Source organism: Saccopteryx bilineata, chromosome 1, assembly GCF_036850765.1.
Source record: "Saccopteryx bilineata isolate mSacBil1 chromosome 1, mSacBil1_pri_phased_curated, whole genome shotgun sequence".
In the NCBI taxonomy this organism is placed as follows: domain Eukaryota; kingdom Metazoa; phylum Chordata; class Mammalia; order Chiroptera; family Emballonuridae; genus Saccopteryx; species Saccopteryx bilineata.
Window position 1 is genome coordinate 31,114,978 of NC_089490.1, and position 22,689 is coordinate 31,137,666.

Sequence of the window (22,689 nt, forward strand, 5' to 3'; positions counted from 1 at the left end):
ACGTTTCAGATCTACTTTTTATTAACACCACTTGAGAGCTAATTTTTCACTAGCTGGCCATAGAACACATACCTGGCAAATTCTTCTCCTGTTTTCTTATTTTAACTCTTTGTAAATTTTGATCAATACTTAAGGGTTAGCAAGATCATAGTTTTACCAGCAAGGTAACAATGAATGATTTGCTGCCTTGATGTGTATAAGCTTTTTATTGTGCTCATTTTGTTTTGAATTCAGAACCCCCGTTGATGTCTAAAGTTTTAATCTAATGAGACAAGCATCTCATTTCTCTACCTTTATTCTCCAGTTGACAACATAGAAAAGAGAAAATAAGCAACTTGTCCGTGAAAACCAGTCTCATTTTCTGGTTAGATTCAAGGGTAAAAATGAAATTATCAAGAGGAATGGGCTTACTCCGTTCCATTTAGGCAATTGCTCTAAATATTATTTCTCAAAATCAAGCTTCAATAAATCTTGGATTAAAGAGTTCAAGGTTGTAATCTCAGGCTAGAATTTAGAATATGGATATTACTAACTGCTATTAAAAGAAGATTCATATACTATGATAGACAACTGAGCAGAGGGCCAGAGTATATTTGTCTTATAAAGACACCTCATATGAGCACCTGTCCCGGGCATGCAGGTAGGCAAGAATATAATACAGGGAAGGACACCCCTGTCACCAGATTTTGCACCAGTAGACCCTGTCAAAATGACTTGCCTGTGTTGTCAGCCCTAGTCTGTGTTGGGGAAATATAATTTTTAAAAACATTTCCTCTCCCAACACAGAATTTCTCTTCACAAAAGCTGTAGAGAAAGAAAACAATCTTATTGAGTAAGTGTTGACCAGAATGTGATATGTATCAGAGAAAAATCACTAAGAGATTTCAAAGTCAGAAAGAAATTTCACCCTTCATATCATCAAGAATATAGGCATATTCTCAAGATAAATAATAATTCAATTCATCTGCCAGTAAGAGGGCTTGACAGCACCTTTTATTATGCATAGTTTATCCTTTATCACCAGGTAAGTGGGAGTGAACATCTGTGTCAGTTAACTGGTTTTACATGAAGGAAAAATAAGCTTTTCATATTTTTATGACAGGAGGTGGTTTTACAACTTGGAGTCTGGTATCAGCTAGAGTGAGGCTCTTACCCTGTCTCAGAAAGTCAGCGCTAGGGGCGCTATCTCACATGGATGTTTACCGTATCTCCCCATGTATAAGATGCATCTTTGACAAAAAATTTGGGGTCTAAAAACTGGGTGTGTCTTATACAGTGGTTGTAGAAGTGTGGCATTTCAAACGCCATAGATGGAACTGAGGACGAGGCAATATATGAAGACAGTGATTTGTCATCAGACACAGATGAGGACAAGCTAATGGATGGGAGTTTTGACAGTGGTGAGGAATTGTATAAATTTCATAATGAATAAAACTTGAGTTTAATAACTTTATATAATACAATTTTTTTTCAAATTTTGCGCCCCAAAATTAAGGTGCATCTTATACATGGGGAAATACGGTACTTCATTCTCAAGTCCTTGAGAACAATTTTCCTGGGTCTTAAACCTGAAAAAACGCCCATATAATTTTCAAAAGGACTTATATACATCTTAAAGAATTGAGAATTTGCTCAAAGTGACAAGTTTTCTAATGTAAATAAATGCTCTAAGAATAGAGAATGAGGAATTTATTTTCAACAGGAGGACTAAGCCTCTTATTTTTCATTTCTATTTTTCCTTATACCTGGTTGACAAAGGACAGAACTGAAATCTGAGAGAGCCTTATGCTGAAGTAGCCAATAAAATGAAAGAAACCTCATTTCTTTCTCTTTTCTAGGGACTTAGCTGAATCTGCTCTAGGACAGGTGGGGGACTGACAATTATGAGGTCTCTCCTATAAAGTCATCTCAGGAGATCGACGTTGGGTTTTGTAGTGTTGAGTCCTGACAAAGCTAAGCAGAAGTCAGGAGCTGGAATGATTTACATTCTTCTGTATGCTAGCTTTCAAGATAAACAAACAATATAAGATCCACATTAGACTGACCTGGTGGTGGCATAGTGGATAGAACATTGGACTGTGATAGAGAGGACCCAAGTTCAAATACCCAAGGTCGCTGGCTTGAGCACTGGCTCACCAGCTTGAGCGCAGTGGCACTGGCTTGAGTAAGGAGCCACTGGCTCTGCTGTAGCCCCCAGTCAAGGCACATATGAGAAAGGAATCAATGAACAACTAAGGTGCCACCATAAAATAATTGATGCTTTTCATCTTTCTCCCTTTCTGTCTGTCTGTCCCTATCTGTCCCTTTCTCTGTCTCTCTGTCCATCTCTCTCTCACACACACACACACAAAAAAAAAAAATCCATGTTAATAACTGTTTAAAGCTCAGGTCATCCAGATATTAAATATTTTTTACCCTAAGATTCAATGTTGTGCTCTCTAGAGTCCATTATACTTGTATTTTCTATCGTGATGTCTTTATGGGACCTTAATTACTGAATGTTTTATAGCTTCTGGCTTGTGGACAATAAATTCTAGTACAAGATCTTGTGTCTTTATGCCAGAGTTAGTGGTTATGTAAATGTTCAAAATACATTTAAAATCTTTCAGGAAAAAACATGTAGCAATTAATAATATTATGATACAATTTTCTGGAAATTACTTTTTGTTCTGTATGTGTGAAGTCTGGTTTCATATGTACATGAACGTGCATGGAGATCATTTTGTTTCCATTTGGCAGAGAAGAGTATGCACAGAGGGTTTGGTATTAAAAGGTAATGAAAAATCAGTGTACATAGCACATTCTTTAATAAAAAATGCTTTCTGTCACATTGGCTTAAAGTTTCACAACACTACATCACCTATTACCCAAAGTAAACTCTAAAGAAACATATTTTGGAATTCGACTCCCTTCAAAATAATGATTTTCTAAATGCCTTGAGTTGCTTTTTTTTTTTTCCTTGTGTCCTTAGACTTAAAGTGTGTTGTCCAACTGACAATACTGAGCCTTAACTGACAGGATGCTAGTCTGAAAATAAGAATTTATCTATTTATTTAATGATTTTCATTTTTTCTGCTATCCTATATGTCAACCTTTGCCCTCCCCCAAATAAGTTATTTAGCTCTTTACCTATATTGAGATTGGCAAAGGAAAGTAAAAAGTTCACAGAATGTCTAAAGCCATGCCTCTGCCTGTCATGGTGGAATGCTGATGAATTGTGGCGCCAGCATTTCTTTGCTCGGTGGGCTCCGGACGCCTGAGCGATAGCGCTGAGGTGGCCAGCGTGGTGTCAGAGGACACACTGCCTATTCCTCCTCAATCTGATTTAATTATTATGTAATTATAAAATCTTCGAGAGAGAATGTTGCAGGCATTTAATCCAACATTATATCTAGTGCTTTAATCCTATCTACAAGTATTTCCTTATATATCTTCTGTTTAAACTCTTTGGGTGACAAGTCAGACACCATCTATGTTTTAAGTATGGCTAAGACAAACTAATGGTCACAAGAACAACAAAAACAAATAGAAAACACTGAAAGACTAGGGCTTAATTTCAAGTGCTGCGTCCTTGAGCATGATATTTAATCTTTTTCAGCCTCAATTTAATTCTCTGTAAAACGAGATCAAAGGATTGCGGTGAATATCTGCAGTAATGCTTTATAAAGTGCTTAGAATATGGGATATGTAGCATTAATAATTGTTAGCCAAATCCTGGTGATTTCTTTACATCTCTTGTAGTACTAGCTACCAAAAGTCGGTACTTTCAGGAAGATCTAAATAAAGCACAGTTTTTATTTGTTAGAAAGAAAAAGAGATATGTGATTTAGTCACCGACTCCTTTCAACCTAAAGCTTCAGAGAATCCCAGATGGTGAAAGCTACAGCTCACTCATATCATGACTGTTGATTTTCTTTGGCCAGAACAAATCAGCCCAGTCATGGAGCTACCCCTTTGTTTTAGTTCTTCTTTCTCTAACTCTTCTTTTTGGTCTAACAAGTGCAGCTTCTCCCTAAGTGATACAGAACGTACCCCTGCCTCACAATGCTAGGTGGCCTCTCGGCCATGCCGTGGTCAGGTTTCCTGTATGCTCTAGCGGCCCCTTGCACACAGCCCATGTTCTCACAGCCAGCCCTCAGCGTGGCTCTCTCAGACCACTGCTTCCTCTCGCCATGTTCAGTCCAAGGCAAAGCAGGGTGCATGCCTCCAGAGGGGTAACTGACCACTTTTATTCTCCAGCAGCCATTTTAGAATGCTCCATTGTCAGCCATGACTTGGCATCTGGTCATTTCCTTCCATTGGTGTCATTCTATTACATTATAGCAGAGTGATGTTTCCAGACCAAATTTCACATTTGGCTCAGTGTCTGACACTTTCTTTTATGCTTTGTCTTTAATTATATAATTTGCTAATACCCATTTCCAGGCAGTTACATTTATCTGATCTGTTCTAGACAGTCAACCCCTATCAAATAGAAACACATGGAAATTGGATGGATAAATAAATTATTAGCATCACTTCTCTGCTGCATGACTACATTATAAAACCATTTGACTGAATATATGAAGAAAAGGCAAGAGGTTCATTTGCTGTCTCTGTCTTTTGTAACATTTTATTTGCAAGAGCTAGGACTTAATTCCATCCTGGTTCACTTTGCCCCCTTGTTTTAGAGTTTACATTTGAGGGAGTGATATGGTCAATGTTAAAAGATAGGGACAGGCCCTGGCCGGTTGGCTCAGTGGTAGAGCGTCAGCCTGGCGTGCAGAAGTCCCAGGTTCGATTCCCGGCCAGGGCACACAGGAGAAGCACCCATTTGCTTCTCCACCCATCCCCCACTCCTTCCTCTCTGTCTCTCTCTTCCCTTCCCGCAGCGAGGCTCCATTGGAGCAAAGATGGCCCAGGCGCTGGGGATGGCTCCTTGGCCTCTGCCCCAGACGCTAGAGTGGCTCTGGTCGCAACAGAGCGACGCCCCGGAGGGGCAGAGCATCGCCCCCTGGTGGGCAGAGCGTTGCCCCCTGGTGGGCGTGCTGGGTGGATCCTGGTCGGGCGCATGCGGGAGTCTGTCTGACTGTCTCTTCCCGTTTCCAGCTTCAGAAAAAGAAAAAAAAAAAAAGATAGGGACAGCAGCAGCCAAGTGATGGAACTGGGAGGGGTTTTGGGTAGGACTTGGTGTGCAGTTCCTTAGCGGCCCCGCCCTTCAAAGCTATTGCAACCCCTGCAGGAGGCCAGGATGGCCCTGTGGAGCCTTACAAGATCAGTCTCTGATGTGAAGTTAAGCTGTGTGTCTTTATTCTGCCATTAATTGTGTGACAAGAAAACAGCTACCAAGGGAAAAAAATAAAAATTTTCTACTATAAGCCATTAAAAGAAAATGAGATGCTATGGCCAAATGTTAATGTGTCCATTTTGGCATGTATTTAAAAAAAAAAATTGTCTCTATAACCTGACTACTATTTTTTCTTATTTTTCAGCAATGAAGTTGGAGCAGAAGCAAAAAATCCAGGCTGTACTAAAGAGTTTTGGAATGCTGGTGCATCATTTACTAGATTTAACATTTATCTTTTTTTTTTCTTTTTAGTATTAATGTTCCCTTTAGCAGTGCAGCAGCAGAACTAGAGAAAAGTTTCTTGCAAGCATATAACATCTCAGTACTCAATATCAGCCAGCCTAGGAGAGATTTACCTACTGCTTCTCACACCACTGCTCGTCTTTAGTGCCTTATACCAAGCTGACAGCAGTACCCAGCTGCCCTTATATTTAGCAGCAAAATAAAGAAGAATAGTGGGTAAATAGTGACTGTTTTTCTTTGTTCTTCTAATTTTTATTGGTTCTAAAGAGAGAGAGAACTATCGATTTGTTGCTGCACTTATTTATGCATTACTTGGTTAATTCCTGTATGTGCCCTGCACAGAGATTGAACCCACAACCTTGACATATGGGAATGATGCTGTAACCAGCTGAGCTAACGCACCAGGGCCAGTTGTGACTGTTTCCCAGCATCAGTTTTATTTAATGGCTGATTTACTTACCCTGTGCATGTAAGTCATGTTCTCCTCGAAGTCAGCTCTGTCTGAGCCAGAGCACCCTCAGACCATGATAGGCTTCATCCTCCTATCATCCCACTCAGGGCAGAGCAGAGAGTTGCCTACAGAAGAGTTGGCCTCCTCCATCTCTGCCTACCATGTTGGAGTGTTTCATTCTCAGTCACCAGGTGGCACCTGGACATATAAAATTCTCATATCTCTTCAGTTAGTGGGAGAAGAGCCGGGGAGCCTTAGTCAAGTTCTCTGCTCATCTCTCCTCCAATAAAACCTTCTACATTGTGTGAATCATCACTTTAGATTATTGATAATAATTCTACTACATATTTCCTGTGCTCTTTGCATGTGCCAGGCCCCAAACCAAGTGCTTCACACGAATTTACTTTAATTTTCACAATGAGCCTGTAAAATATTATTATTCATATTTCATGTGTGTAAAAACAGGCCTCCCAAATTAAATCAAGATACTAAGTGGCACAAGCAGAATTCAAATCCAATCAGGATTCCAAATCCAAGCCTTTTATTCAATCATTTGTCCATTCATTTATTCATTCATGCTTTGACTTTGGGTATAAAAGGTTGACTTGATCACACTACCAAGGTCATGGCAGACTTATTTGAGCAAGGCCCCTCTCCTGTATAGTTTTATTAGACAACTAATTGGGTGACCCTTTATAACAATTTGTATCATCGCCTGCTGTAGGCACACATTTTTATATGTTTAATATATATTCTTATATGTTTTGAAGATATGCATTGTTTTTGTCTTCACATTTGTTTAATAAACGTAAATGGCATTATTGTTTATATTCCATTTTTTAATGTTCTTTTCCCTCACTCAGCACTGTGGTTTTTAAGCTCTTTGCACATTGCTCTGCGAATATCTCATGAATGTTTCCTCACAACTGCATGGTGTGCCATCATCACATTTCCCCAGCCCAACAGCCCCAGGGCTGGTGTTTCAGGATGGTTCCCTCTACCAGGAATGGTTGTGACACATGTCCTTGCCTATGCCCCCATGTGGACCTTGGTGAGAATTTCTCTGTCATATACACTCAAGATTGTTTAATCATGAATATACATGTACTTAATTTGACTAAGTCCCCCCAGATTGCTACTCTCTAGAATGTGTCTATTCATTTCTGTCCCCACCAGCAATGCTTTAGGCTCTTAGATCCCCATGTTCTTCTTTAACGGTCTGAGCTTTGAAACACTAGGCTAGGCTAGAATATCATTAAAGGCAACTTTTGAGATGGGAAATTTACTTGAACAGGGCATCCTTTCCTATTAAGTTTTCCAATTCTTGAAAATGTTATACGCTTTAAATAATTGCAGTTGTCAGGTGGTATTGTCTTCATTTCATTGAAAAACAACCTACAGGGTTATTTGACTGAGAGTACCTAAGTAGAGAATTATAAAGCTAGTACAAGATCTTTTGACTTTCCTATTATGTTATTTCTAGCAAAGCTGGCTGCCTGTGAAAGTCATGGCCTAATCCAGTGGTTCTCAAACTTTTTGAAGTCAAGGCGCATTTAAAATCCTACAAATAATTGTAGGCGCACTATACACAAATTACTGAGAAATATGTTATAATAATTAAGTCAAATATTAAAGAAAAAAATATAAAGTCCAAGTGTGATTTTATGTTAATTAAATGAAATAAATATGACAAAATTAAATTTATTCTGACATTAAAAAACATTTTTATGTTATATTTTTTGAGTTATGCTTTTTAGAATTTGTAAATAAAGGGGGCTAAAAAATAACAAAAATGACAAAAAAGTTATCTTTTATATATATATAGTTACGTATATATATATATATACATAACTATATATATATATAGTTACATTCTTAATTAGATTTAGTAAATTCGGCAGGTCCTGGCATGAATGTGTTTAAGTTTTTTCATTCTTGTGTTTATGAGAAACATGAGCCTGATGTGTCTTAGCAATTTCTTCAATGTTTGGGCATATATTTGAAAGGCAAAGTCTCATTTCCTCATCAATACATTGAAGAATTCCTCTCTTTTTACTCTTAATTGTGTTGAGGGTTGAAAATTCTAATTCACATAAATAGGATGTTGAAAATTGTAGTAAAATGTTCAAAGCTTTTTTAGATATTGCCACATATTTTTCTTTTATAGAAATCCAAAAGGTTTTAAGAAACAACTCCTTATGTTTAATCATCAATCCAAAACTCCCACCATACATATCATCTTAGCTTTACAACAAACAAAGGATAGAAGAAACTTGCCTCCAGTCTTTCGGGGAACATGGCGGGTAGTGTAAACAATCCAGCACCACAGCTTAATGGCCTTTTGCAACCTAATCAGGTAAGTGAGGTGGGGGGTTGGGCAGACTGTCAGCTTATAGCCAATTCCCCACACCTCTGTCCCCCAAAAATCTAAACTCCCAAAAACCTGTTGGTTTTTTAGTTCCCAACAGGCACATATTTCTCTGGAATACCATAAGGCACATCTGGAAATCTTCTAGGGCACACTAGTATGCCCTGGTGCACACTTTGAGAACCACTAGCCTAATCTACTTGTTTGGTTTCTCAGTAAAGATCAGAGTTGTAAGAGCATGATGACTCAAGGAGTAAGTTTGGTTGTGGGAACAACATGCAGAATTGGCTGCTTTTAGGATTGGTTTGTATGAGCATACAGTGGCCTGAGGAGCTTAAGAATACAATGGATGTTTGTGAGGAGGAAGGAAGTGGAAATATGTATTATGGAATAGACAGATTCTGAGGCTGTGTCTTGCTGTGTCTTTTTCTGGGAAGCAGATTCTGAGACAAGGAAGTGGATCACAAAGAACACTGCTGAGAAAGTGAGGAAGAAAGTTAGGGAAGGAACCAATAGAGAATCTATTATATAGACCAGGCGTCCCCAAACCACGGCCCGGGGCCGCATGCGGTCCCCTGAGGCCGTTTATCCAGCCCCCTGCTGCACTTCTGGAAGGGGCACCTCTTTCATTGGTGGTCATTGAGAGGAGCACTGTATGTGGTGGCCCTCCAATGGTTCGAGGAACAGTGAACTGGCCCCCTGTGTAAAAAGTTTGGGGACCCCTGAATAGACAATTACAGTAATGGTCAAGTGGGGCTCATTCCACCGCAGAGTTCTATGGCACAAGGTTGAACATGTCTGAGAGTTCATTCCACTTAGAGGAGAGGAACTGGGGTAGTTTCCCTAATGCTTGACAACCAATATTCACCTAGTAGTGACTTTTCTCTTCTTAAAGGTTGTTTTTTCTACTTTTCATTATGATTAACCACCAGGGTCCACTATTTTCTTATGAAATTGTAATTTGGGAAGAATAGCAGTGTATTGAATATTGCTCTTTATAGTCTCTTAAGTCAAGTGCAGGAAGCTAGAGTTAATCAAAAGCTTAAATAATAAGACAATATTCTCAAGATTTTATTTATTGGACAAGCAGAAGATTCTGTAATTAGTAATGGGAACAAAAATTGCTTTTCTAACTAGACTGCCATAAATTTTCATATTTGAAACAACCTTTATGTATTAGAAATTCAATCAACAAGATGAGAGGACAACTGTGTTGTAAGAAGGAGAAATTGTTTTCTTTAAAGCACGTCTAGAAGCCTTAGAAAAATCATATGGTAATTATGAAATATTACCAAATTTGCATAAAATATATATTACATTTTCAGGACTTTCAACATAATTCTTTGATATATTGTAACATTAAACATTACATTTCTCTCATGTTTTTAGAACATATTATTTTCAATTTACTTGACTAGAATTCAATTATTTTAATGAATATGCTATACTTTCTTCTTATAAGGTTTTTTTTAATAGATTCTTTTCTGAAAAATTTCTTTGTATCACTTAAGTACTTGTGTTCAGATTTTTCTTAACTAAAGCTCTGGGAATAAATTAAAGAAATGAAACTACAAAACAAAGCAGAGGGAGTAAATAATATAAAAACAAAATGACAAAAAAAAAGTATTAAATTATCCAGGTATCTACAGGTGGAGACTAACAAATACTAAACAGAAATCTCTAAAATAGAAACACTAGGAGATTCAACTACAAAGAAAGAAGACACTGCTGGTCAATATTTAGCCAAGAAAAATTTTTGTGAAGACACTAATGGAGAAGCAAAACATTGGGCTATAATGGGAATGGGACTGCAAAATATTCCTCACAAGACTTAGGAGGGATTTTCAAATGAATTTGAGCTAAATTAAATTACTCAAGGCAGTAGGAATTCCTGTGATTTTTGCCAACTCTATTGGGTCATAGTTCAGTTGTTTCTTTTTTAATCAACACTAGTTTAGGTAAAAATTGTAAAAATTGTGGAGACATTATCAATAGAAGCATAAGTTTTTTTTTCTTCTGATGAACAGATAAATATATGGAAAACTTTTTACTTGAGTCATTTAATATTAGAAAAAGAAGTAGATTTTGAACAATATGTAGTAGGCCATGCTCTGAATTTTTTTTTTAAAGAATTGTTAAACAGTTATAAAAACATTAGATAGGTTCAACAGAATTGTGGAAAGTACACCAACAAGAACTCAAGCTTTTGCTAATTATTGTAATCTAGGTTAATAATCTTAAAAAGATCATTTCTTTCCCAGCATTTCTTTTTCATAAAACTAATATCTTCCTGAGAGAGAGAAAATTAAAATATGTATGTTATCCTTTGAGTTTCCAATCCTATCACTAGTCCCAGATTTTACTTGCAGAAAAAGAGTTGAATTCCTAAACAGAAATATATTCACTGGTACAACAATTTTTATTCAAGGACCTACCTTGAACTAGGATGAAGAGAGTTGCAGAATATCACGTGCACACTGATTCTATAATAAAAGTTGAAAAATCACAGTTCCATTTGTTTTTTTTTCTTTTTTGCAATAAATATCCCCCATTTTAACTTTGTCATCATGTTGATAAAACAATGAAAACGCATGTAAAATAAATCTTTTGAAAGCTACATTTAGCACCGAGTGGGAAATTTTTATACTGTTACAGTGTACTTTAAATTGTTAATGTTGAATTATTTTTAATGTTTTAAACTCTTCTAGAGAAGGATTCTGTCTTTGACAAGCATCCACACACAAGGCACGTATACAGTTACCTGAACGTATTTACTACAGATATAGATGCTGGGATGCCGTGCTCCTGTAGGGAAGACAATGACGCTTTCGTAAGTGGAGAACTTTCAGGATAAACTAGCTGTGCGTTCTCGGGGACTCATTAGTCTGCCCTTAGGAGGCTCAGTTTTTTCATCAGCAAAATATGTGTCAGACTAGATTTTTCTTTCCTTGGTTTCCTTCCTATTAAAATAATTATGTAAATTTGTTGCTCAGTTTTAGGAACTTTGACTCAAAAGTTTGAAATTGAGGAGCGGATGGTTTGTGTTTCAGCACGATGGGCCTCTTCTATTCCTAGCTATATCTTTCAGAGAGACCAAGACCACTTGTCTTAGGATGAGTGAATGTGCTTCATTAAAGCTCATTTCCTGTATTTTCCCCAAGCCTCTTGAACCAGAATATATAAAGTGGGGCCTGTAAAATTTTTTTAGAATAATATCTTTTAGTGATTATAATGAAAACTTTTAAAAACCAAAAAGATCCTTACATCAGTATGTTAGATAAATGGGAAGAAGTAGGGGATGTTCTATATGGTTAAGATAAGCATGTTGTGGCATTGTTTATTTTACTGGCAGCAGGAGGAAATATAGTCAGTGTTTTTGTATCCATCAAATAAGGGTGGATAATGTAATTAAGCTGAATACATTTAAGCTACGTATATGATAGAAATAATAAATGATCTAAATTTGGCAATATATTACTGAATTGTGCGGAAGAAAAAAAAGACTCACCATCATTTTGGTTGTAAATATTTAGAATAAATCTCAACTCAAATATACAGGACAGAAAATAAGAATGTTTAAAGAAACAGTATATATTTTTCTTTTATTATCCTTTCTTACACCGATCAGAACCGAGAAAGGAAAGAACTAGTGTTTGTTATGAGCCCCTGAAAGGCCAACATCAAAGGTAGACTCATCTAGATACGTTAACTTGTTTTATTTTATCCTCCCCAAAGTCATACAAGGTGGCCATTACTGCTTCAGTAATACAGAGAAGTAAACTGAAGCTGAGGGAGATTAAAGCCCAAGGCTAGGATAGAGCAGGATTGGATTTGAATTTTTATCTCTTTTGCTTCAGTGTGTTTGTTTTTATTTGTTTGTTTGTTTCCTCATAACATATGCCCACCATAACACTCCAGTGGAAAATACATCTGTTTGGGCACGTCACCAAGAGCTGCTGAAGGGCGACCATAACAGGTGAGAGCTTCTCCACCAGGCTGGGCTGCAAATTCCTTCAATTGTTTTTACTTTTCAAATTGATAGCTCCCATCTCCACTTGCCCTGTGAATAGTACATCGGAATGACCATGTCCCGACATTGTGCTCCGGCTCTCCTGGCCCAAAGACTTCTGCGTGCAAGGTGAACTCCCTGTTGGCATCCAGGTTCTACTTCTCTCAGCCAACCTTGATGGGCCCATACCGCTCAAGCAATTCTTCCCAATTTAACAAAATCTGCCTCAAGGTGACTTTTTTCTCAAACTACGAAGGACTAATGTATTTTTTTTTCTTTTTTTTAAAAAATTGTGTCTCACTTAGCACTCCATGACAATAAAAGAGGATTTAGAGAGAATATGCACTTCAGCTGGTATACCAGCTGTCCACCCCTCTCTCTCTTTCAGAATGCTCTACCACTCTGACGCTGAAAACTGCTGTTACACCATGCTGTTCCCTGAGAAGTCAAGAAAGCCCAGTGTGATTTATTCACCATCTCAGAACACATTTGTTAAATTGCTCTCAATAGTATATATAGAATCTTACCTCTGGTTAAAACTAGCTTGGATGCATACCTTTTTGGCTAAGAAAAATGCAATGCCCTCTCCAAAGTTCTGTGAATTCTCCAAAATTTATTTTTTACCTGACTTCCTGTAGAACAAATTTTTAGCTCCTGCGGAATATTCTTGCTCTACTTTTCATTTTAGAGTGTCCTCGGTGTGGGTCACAACCTATCAACATGACAATCCTAACCTCAAAGTCGCCTCCAACAAGGTGTGGAACAGACAGTTATGGGAGATTTGTGGATAACGGTGAGGGATAGGGAAGACAAGGGATTATAGTATGGTATCAAATGGTATTAAATTGGATTTCATATTTCTGTTGTTAAAAGGGAATGAAGCATTTATGCCAAACTGGTGTCTTTTGCTTCTACCTAGTAATGTTCAGCTTCTCCCATCTTCTGTCTTTTTGCTCTGCTCCATCCACATATTGCTATTTAATGTTTATGCAACTGTTTTAATATCCCTTTTTCAGATTTTCTCCCTACTCAATCAAGGATTATTGATTTCCCCAAATAATAATAGTTTCTTTCCTCAGAGCCCTTCCTAAGAGAAAAATAATAGTTTAGGCCATACGTCTACCAAAAGTAGTATCTAAAAATCTCAGCTAAAAGTCTACCACAGCTTTCTTCCTTCTTCTAGTCCTTTACAGAAAGTGAAAACATAGGCAAATTGAAATCATCATGGTAAAATAAATAAAAACAAAACCAAACCTATTTTGTTTGCCTACTCTGGAGTTGTCCAGGCATCCTGAGCCTTAGTGGCAGGACCTGGACACAGAGCTTCCGTGACAGGGTGCTCTTCCACCCCTTCCACCTACTCAGACCTTCCATCTTCTCAGCCCCTCATGCTCACTGATGTGTTAGGCTCTTTCTCATTGCTAGGCTCTCTTCAGATTGGCAACTTGACTTTGAAACACGCCTTTGGCTCTGATATGACACTTCCCTGAGGTGCTGATCTCTTACTCTATGGACCAATATTCTAGAAAATTTGCCATATGGAAGACTCTGATGCAAGTGTGGAGATCTCAGGCCCAGGACCACCCTAAACAGGAAAAAGGTGGAGTTTCACTCAACTTGAACGATTTGGGAGTCTCAGTTGGTGGATATATATTGAGTGATAAGCTATGGTGAAGGTGACCTATGCCTTCTACTTTTCTTTAGAAGCAGATAGTAATATTGTGAGAAACAGTGTAAAATGCTATTGATTGAACATACACTTGCTTTCTGAAAAACTTTACAGTTTTCATTATTCTATTTTCTATTTCTTGTTACGTGAGTGTTGTACTCACTTTAAAGGATTTAAATGGAGCAGAATACATGAGGCTAAGGGTGTGCATTAACTCTGAAGGACCAAAATCATTTTTGTTTCATATGATACCTTTTTAAGTTTATTAAAAATATTATATGTCAGACCATTTTCTTAGCAAGTGCTTTATCTCTACAATTAATAACAAATATAAATGGAATCGTGCAGCTGACTGAATGGTCCTTCTAGCTTGCATCCTACTTCTATTTATGCCTAAAGACAGAACTTAACTAAGAAAATATGCTTTGTACACGCAATAAGCTTTTGCTTTGCTGAATTGCCCTGGGCGATGAGTTTCAGACATTTTCTACAAAGGAACGTCCCTTCTTTGTTAGGACCAGCCCAGACACAGCCTCTGAAGATTTTCCCGGCAAACACTTCTCAGTCCACTCTCAGGGTGTAAAGGCTGATGAGGTCAGATATCTCAGGGCTTGGGCTTTGGTAGTGTCACAGCCTGTTAGCACCTTCACCAGATTCAGGGATGGCAGTCAGGTGGGCAAAAGAACAAAAGCAGATGGGTTGTCAAATCAATCTTTCATTTTTATTTAAGTCACATTCCCCACTTCCCAACTCTCTCTCTCTCTCTCTTTCTCTCTCTCTCTCTTTCTCTCTCTCTCTCTCTCTCTCTCACACACACACACACACACAATAGGTATATGCCTGTACTTCATCCCTAACAGCTTAAGGCTCTAGAATATTCTAAATTTCCATTTGCATAATTAAATATAGATCAACCAATACCTGTGAGATTAGATATGTAAGTTTTTATACAGATGCAAGGTGAAGAAATTTGAGATGACTCTTTCCAGTCAGAATGGCAGAAGTCTGACATCAATCTCCCCTTCCCTTATTTGGTACTAATAGCAGAATTATTTTCTGATCATGGTCTAAGAGCACAGAATCTAGATTTGGCTTCAGAATCCTTCGCACAGAGTTCCAGGAAGCCATAATCAAATAGTTGTAGTTTATATTCAAGATGAAACCTATTATCATCCCTGCCCTAAAGTCTTGCAAGTTAGTCCTTTGATAACCCTTTTCTCTTTGTTATTCTTTTTCCTCTCAAAGGATCATTCACACAATTTAGGTTGTCTTGACACTTCATCCCATGCTTGGGTCAAACAGGTACATTAAGTTGCGCAGAGATAGTGCCTAGAGTGTTGTCCCTTTGTCCTGTGGCTGGAGCCCATTTTAAAAGAGTGATATGGTAATTGGATTACTCTTTCTGCCCTATGTGTTATTTCTTTCACAGAGTCCTGCAAGACTGGGCTTCCACATGGTGTTGACCTGCTGACTTTAGCTGATTCACATTGCTTATTTAGACAGAAGCTTTATAAACCATAGTCTACCTACAATATTTAACATGATTTGTGTTCTGCTGCATTTTTTCTTCCTACCAGTTTCTTTAAAATCTTACCTGTTTAACTAAAAAAGAAAATACTCTTCTTTTAGTACTTTACTTCCAAAATGAAAACTTACTTGTTCTGCTTCCTAGTGACCTTGGAACTTACTGCCTCTGATTGCTTAAGAAGGGAAATGGACACAGTTCTGGTCAATAAAATTTTTAAAAAGTCTTTTTGTGGTCTTCTATGAAGCATTCCTTAGGTCTTAAAAGAGACACCATAGAATAGTGAAGTCAACAAGATTGTGGAATAGAAAGGCTTATTCCCCCTTCTCCCATGGAAATTCAGTTCAACAATACTTGAAGCAGTTCCCTTTGTGAGAAATCCAGAGGCTAGTTAAGTATCTCCTAGACCCCATATGAGTATGAAACCAGGTACATCAGAACTAGTAGAAAATTCATGGTACCTTCTTAATATGGTTCCTGTTCCTGGATTCTATCTGAGGATGGAAGAGAAGACTGGACCTTGTACCCAACATTCTGAGTTTTTTGGGGGACTGCTGAAAGAATTGATTTCTGTCTTACCTGTCTCAGAGCGTAGATAGGAAGTGGCATGATCTAAATGCCTGGGGACTACTGAGAACAAAAAGGAGCTGAGCGATGTGCTGCTGCTTCATGATACAACTGACAGACAGCAGAGGGAGCAAGAGATTATGAACATCAGAAAAGAAAAAAACAGCAAATCCTTTTAATGAGGAATGTACACATACAAATCCAGAGAAGGCACCCCCACAGAAAAGGTTTGAGAAATCTTTAGAATTTCTAGCCAGAGTAATTGGTGAAGGTCTTGCTCTGTATAAAGCCAGTTTATAAAGAATGGGAGAAGTGGTTGTCTTTTTCAAATATGGTAATACCATCCCAGATTTACAAGGAATGTGAGAAACAAACAAACAAACAAAAAAAGGGCCAAACAAAGGAATAAAGTAAGTCTCCAGAAACTGACACTAAAGAAGTGGAGATATTTGAATTACCCAAGAAAGAACTCAAAATAATCAAGAAGAAGATACTCAGTTAGCTCAGAAGTACAATCATGAACAAAATGAGAATTTCAACAAAGAGAAAATACAAAAAAAGAGCCAAACAGAAATTTTGGAGCTGAAGAATGCCATACCTGCAATGAAAAATTCAATAGAGGGGTTCAACTCCAGATCTGATTAAGCAGAAGAAAGAATCAGTAAAATCAAAGAAAGATTGTTTGAAATTATCTAGGCAGAGAGGCCTAGATAAAAAGAATGAAAAAGGGTGAAGGGTCTAAGGGACTTACAGGATCTCATGTTATGTGCTTTTATCACAATTTTAATGAACAGATAGTTTATTTTTGTGTTTCTCTATATTGATATGAGGCAGAAATTTGGCAATATTAATAAGTGATGACACAGTAGAATGTGGAGAGAACTTAGCTGAGTCGAGCAACCCTAGAGAGAAAAGATTTGATTAATGAAGTCATTTAATGCTTGATTTATGTTACTTACCACCAAGAGTACTTTTATAAATATACCATTTGTGAATATTTGCGCTTAACAAATGGGAGTCACCTCACAGTGAAATGCTTAAATGAATTGAAAAAAAAAAGACAACTTAAAAATAAAATATAAAGAAGACAAAATATGAAGCATAGAGCTAACATATGACTCATCAATTCTACTTCTAGGTATATATTCAAAAGAAAAGAGAACATAAGTCCACAAAAAACTTGTTCATGAATGTTAATAACAGCATTATTCATAGTAGCCAAAAGATGGAAACAACCTAAATGTCTGTCAACTGATGAATACAGAAACAAAATGTATGTTCATGCAATGAAATATTATTTGGCAACAGAAGGACATAAAGTACTAATGAACTGTGAAAATATTATATTAAATGAAAAAGCCATAAAAGGGTGATATTGTATGGTCCCATTTATGTGAAATGTACACAATAGACAAATCTATATGTATGGCCAGTAGTCATGGCCATCACAGCCGCCTGACATGTGCTGGTTCACATTAGATTCAGATAGACGGTAGGGAAACAACAGAGCCAAGAAATGGTGGGCCATTACCTTTATTCTAGCCTTGCAACCAGCTGGCAAGTAAATACTCACAGCAGGAAAACTCTTCCCTTTCCATTCAGGGCTCCCAAAGCCACTGACTTTCTTCTGGTTTTCCTAGAATCAAAGGCCCCCACTAGTTCAGCAGAGCTCACAAAGCCCCTTATCTCTGTTCCCCTTCAGTACCTCACCATTTTGGCTGCCTCTTTGCAACAACATAGCCTCTTTCTCTTAAAACTTTTTGGCGTGACAACCCTTCCCCAGCACACATTAGCATAACCAAACTCCTCCCTAAGCAGAAAGGTAATTAGCAGTATCACCTGACAGCATCATCATGTGGGCAGTGGCCATTTTTAACAATAAAAGTGAGCAAAATCAAATAACACAAATTTTACAAACTTACTGGCCAAACACTACAGAAACACAGAGTAGATTAGTGATCGCCAGGGGCTGGGGAGAGTCGAGTGCTAATGGGTATGAGGTCCTACAGGTATAACGTTGGGTAGTTATGATGGTTGTACAACTTTGTGAATAGACTAAAACAAGCCCTGAATCATTCATTCACTTTAAAGGGGTGAATTTCATTTTATGTAAATTTTATCTTAATAATGTTGCATTGAGAAAAAAGAAGAAATGAAGAAAGAAATAAAAACAATTCAAGAAAAAAATGCCCACCAAAATTTTCTTTGACTGTTTAGGCAAGGAAAAACATATGGCTTCTGAGACAAAGAAACCTATTAAATTATTATCTGAGTTTTGGATACTGATGTTGAAAATTCCAGAATTCCAAAAAGTGGTATAGTGCCATATTTAAGATATTCAAGATAATGTGGTCAAGAATTTTATATTCAGTAACCTGCCCTTCAAGTATAAATGACACTGATGAATTGAAACCAACATGAAAGAACTCAGAGGAAATACTGCTAGTAGCCTCATTAAAAAAGAAATATGCTAGTGAATGAGCTTTAGACAACCAGAAATAACTAAAGAGACATGGGATTAAAGATATGGAAGTATGTGGTAAGTATTAGATACATAGCTAGTTGTACAATTAAGACCAGGTAAAGCCTAAAATGAGTGAATACAGTACACATATCTATATATGTTGACAGGGTAGATAGGTAAGCCATTTTAAAAAATGTTAGGAGAGTGGGGAATGTACCTGTGATATTGTGATTTATAATAAGAAATAGATATATTTGGTCTTTGCCCAGGGGTCTGGCTAACAGCTCCCCAAATTCTTAGCATTTCCTATGTTAAGAGTGATAAAGGTGTCTTTTCTTATGTTAATAAGGTGACTTTTGGAAAGAATCTAAAAGATGGGGGTTGGTGGCAATGGAGCCAACTACGTGGTTAGTGGTTAGAGAGTTGGAACTTCTAATCCCATCACCAGACACTAAGGAGGAGAAAGCTGCTGGAGATGAAGTTCAATTACCAATGGACAATGATTAAATCATTGACGCCTGTGAGATGAAGCCTCCAACTAAACCAAAAGAACTTGATTCAGTGTTGGTGAACACTTGGGGGGTCTGGCTGGGAAAGTGGCATACCTAGAGAGGTCATAGAAACTGTTCTCTTTTCCCCAGTCCTTGTTTTATGCATCTCTTCTTTTTGGCTGTTCCTGAATTATAGTCTTTTATAATAAACTGGTAATCTAGTAAATAAATTATCTCTCTGAATCTTATCAGTCATACTAGCAGATTAGTCAAACTCAAGGAGGGAGTTGATGAGTGGGTCATGGGAACTTCTGATTTATGGCCAGTCAGAAGCATGAGTCAGAAGCATGGGAGCTTGCAACTGGTGTCACCAGTGTGTGTGTGTGGAGTGGGCATGGCAGGGCAGGGGACAGTTGTTTTTTTTTATAGGACTGAATTTTAACTTGTGGGATCTAATGATATCTCTATGTAGACAGCGTCAGAATTGAGTTGAATTATAGGATATCCAGTTCGTAGCCAGAGTATTCCTTGGTGGCATGGGGAAATCCTTCCCACTTTGGAATTGGAACCAGAGCTCTTTAAGCTGTTTTTGATAATGGCATCGACAGTAGTGGTTTTTATTATTTTAACAGTTTTTAGTCATCATATTAGGTAGTAGTATTATTGGTATTGTCGTTCTGAAACTTGTGTGTGGAATGTGAAATAAGGCCAACAAGGAAGTGAGGAGTATTTAAATTCTACTAGCCCTGGATCTTTGAAAACTGGATTCTTACTGTGCGAGAAAACTAAACAGCTGGCAATCTGATTTTGAGTTGAAATATTAGTAACAGCTCCTAGCTCTCTCCACTGAAGATGCCTAGAAGCAATGATTGACCCAAGGTCAATGGGATTTCTAGCTACTGATTCTTGTTTTCAAATACTATATTCCATCAACATGAACTCTGGCTTCTTGGACTAAGAGCTGAATTACATTGTGGAGCAGGACATGTCCAGGATGAGCTGGAAAGCTACCAAAGACCACGACGATCATGTTGGAAAGACTCAGGAGCAAATTCGAAGATTCTCACTGGTAAAAAATGAAATAATTTTAGTTTCAGTAAAAATAAAGTTGAAATGGATTAAAACCCCATGAGTTTATAATAGCATTAAAAGATAAATTTATCATGTCAGAATATGATAGGAATCTAACGTGTCATCTTGAAAACTGAGTAAATAAAAGGAAAGAATGAACGTTTATTTTGACTTTCCTATGTGCATGGTAGCACTGTGTTATTAAGTAGTAATTGAAGGGAAACATCTCATAAAATTATTTCAGCTAATAAATGAAAATAAAATGATACAATAATAGCAATAATAGTATTTTTTCAGACTACAGTGAATTCATAGATCTAGGAATTGAGCATCAATGACTGCAAACATCAAAAAAAAAAAAAAAAAGGAAAAATTGGTCACTGTGTGCCTCCTGATTAGAGAATATGTCACTGTCTACATTCTGTCAAGTGAACTAAAACCGATTTGATCATGCCTCTTCATCCATCTGCCAGTTTTCAGGCCACAAAGAGGACAGAGAAATGGGTAGAGACGTGCCATGAAGGCACAATCGACACGATCCGGACTGCAGGAAACTACATGTAAGACAGTAAGCCTGGGTTCTTCAACAGAAACGTTGTAAAAGAAATAAAATGAGAAAGAGATAAAAAAGGAGACTTTGTCTAATTTAACCTAAATTCTAGATTAAAATAGACTTTAAAACTTATGGCAGAAAAGGCAAGAATAGCCTGACCAGATGGTGGCACAGTGGATAGAGTGTCAACCTTGGGATGCTGAGGACCCAGGTTCGAAACCCCGAGGTCTCTGGCTTGAGGGCAGGTTCATCTGGCTTGAGTACGGGGGTCACTGGCTTGAGTGTAAAGGTCATAGATGTGACCACATGGTCACTGGCCTAAGGTCATTGGCTTGAGCAAGAGGTCACTGGCTCAGCTGGAGCCCCCTGGTCAAGACACATTTGAGAAACAATAAAAAACTAAGGTGCCGCAACTATGAGTTGATGCTTCTCATCTATCTCCTGTTTGTCTGTACTTGTGTATCTGTCTTTCTCTGTCTTGTAAAAAAAAAAAAAAAAAGGCAAGAGTAAAATCTAGGAGGGAGAGAAGATGCTATAATTGTAGGGTGGCTAACAAGTTTCTATGTTTTGACTTGGGTGATTAGAAAGGTACCCACCTTTTAATAATTCAGTAAGCTGAAAAAAATTAAAAATGCTAAGCATATATTTATAAATCCTAAATATTTCATTCATCCATATTCTATAATCTAAACATATCACCCATATAATCACCCATCTGTATTCTTCTACCACCATAATAATAATAGTTAAAATTAAATGAATTTTAATTAGGTGCCAAGCATTACTCTTAGTCAGAGGTGGTCAACCTGGTTCCTACCACCCACTAGTAGGCATTCCAGCTTTCATGGTGGGTGGTAGCAGAGCAACCAAAGTATAAATAATAAGATAGATTTAACTATAGCAAGTTATTTTATAAAGATTTATTCTGCCAAACTTATTGAAAATCTGACATAAAGTACTTGGTAAGTAATTATTATTATATGCTTTAACTTGCTGTAAATCTGCTTTATAAATTTTATAAAGTAAAGTTACTTCCCTACTTTATAAATCACCATTACTATGGAACCGGTGGGCGGTTAGAAAATTTTACTACTAACAGAGATACAAAAGTAGGCGGTAGGTATAAAAAGGTTGACTACCCGTGCTCTACGTTATTGATTTACATGTATTATGTCATCATTTACTATTGTAATTTCCGTTTTACAAATGAGGAAACTGAGGCACAAAGATGTTACGTAACATGACTAAGCTTATATAGTTGCTAAGTCACCCTGGAGACCAATGTTATTTTACTGAAAGAAAGATTTCTGGTTAAATCAGGAGTCCAAAGCATCTTTAAAGGAGGATGAATTTGGGGTTTATTAATTAATTGGTTGATTCAGTCATTTCACAAAGTTTTTGGTGAGTTAACTTTGTGCCAGGCACTGTGCCTGGGGCTGTGCTGAGGGCCCATGGCTCATCACCCTCAGTGTCTCGTACTGCTCTGGGACTTTGAAAGCCCCAGACAGAAGGTACCGCAGACTGTTTAGCCATAGTTGGGCACGATTTTATTGAGGAATGGAAGGCTGAGCTGATACCGAAGTGTGAAGCGCTGGAGGCCAGGCCCAGGAGGGTGCGCGTCTCAGGAGAGAAACAGGTAGGAAGGAACTGGGGGTACAGGGGAAGGGGATACATTCCAGAAACTGTGAAAAGGGTTTCTGAATTTTCCCGGTATTTCAACTTCCTCTCTTTCCATGCAATTGCAATTTAAGGACTAGAGACATTAGAAAAGCAAAATCAAGCCGAAGCTACAATCACACTTTGCACCCAAAATGAATCAGGAATGAATTGAACTCACAGTGAATGGAAATCTTGTTCTTTCTCTCTGCCTCTCATTTTAATTGAGTTACAGACAGAATTCATACTTTGGAAAGAGTAGGCAGGAGGCTCTGAACCAACGTGAATTAAAACTA

The 22,689-nt window shown here is 37.6% G+C and overlaps 1 protein-coding gene across 3 annotated transcripts in view; it reads left to right on the plus strand.

The window, feature by feature from the left end:
• The window catches only part of MLIP (muscular LMNA interacting protein), a 249,990-nt gene extending 243,149 nt beyond the window's left edge, over positions 1 to 6,841 (plus strand). For all 3 annotated transcript variants that reach the window (XM_066252768.1, XM_066252746.1, XM_066252752.1), the window contains one exon: positions 5,472 to 6,841. In XM_066252768.1, the coding sequence (XP_066108865.1) occupies positions 5,472 to 5,477 (6 nt within the window). In that variant the 3' untranslated portion in view covers positions 5,478 to 6,841. The remainder of the gene's footprint in view (positions 1 to 5,471) is intronic.
• Positions 6,842 to 22,689: the final 15,848 nt, after the last annotated feature.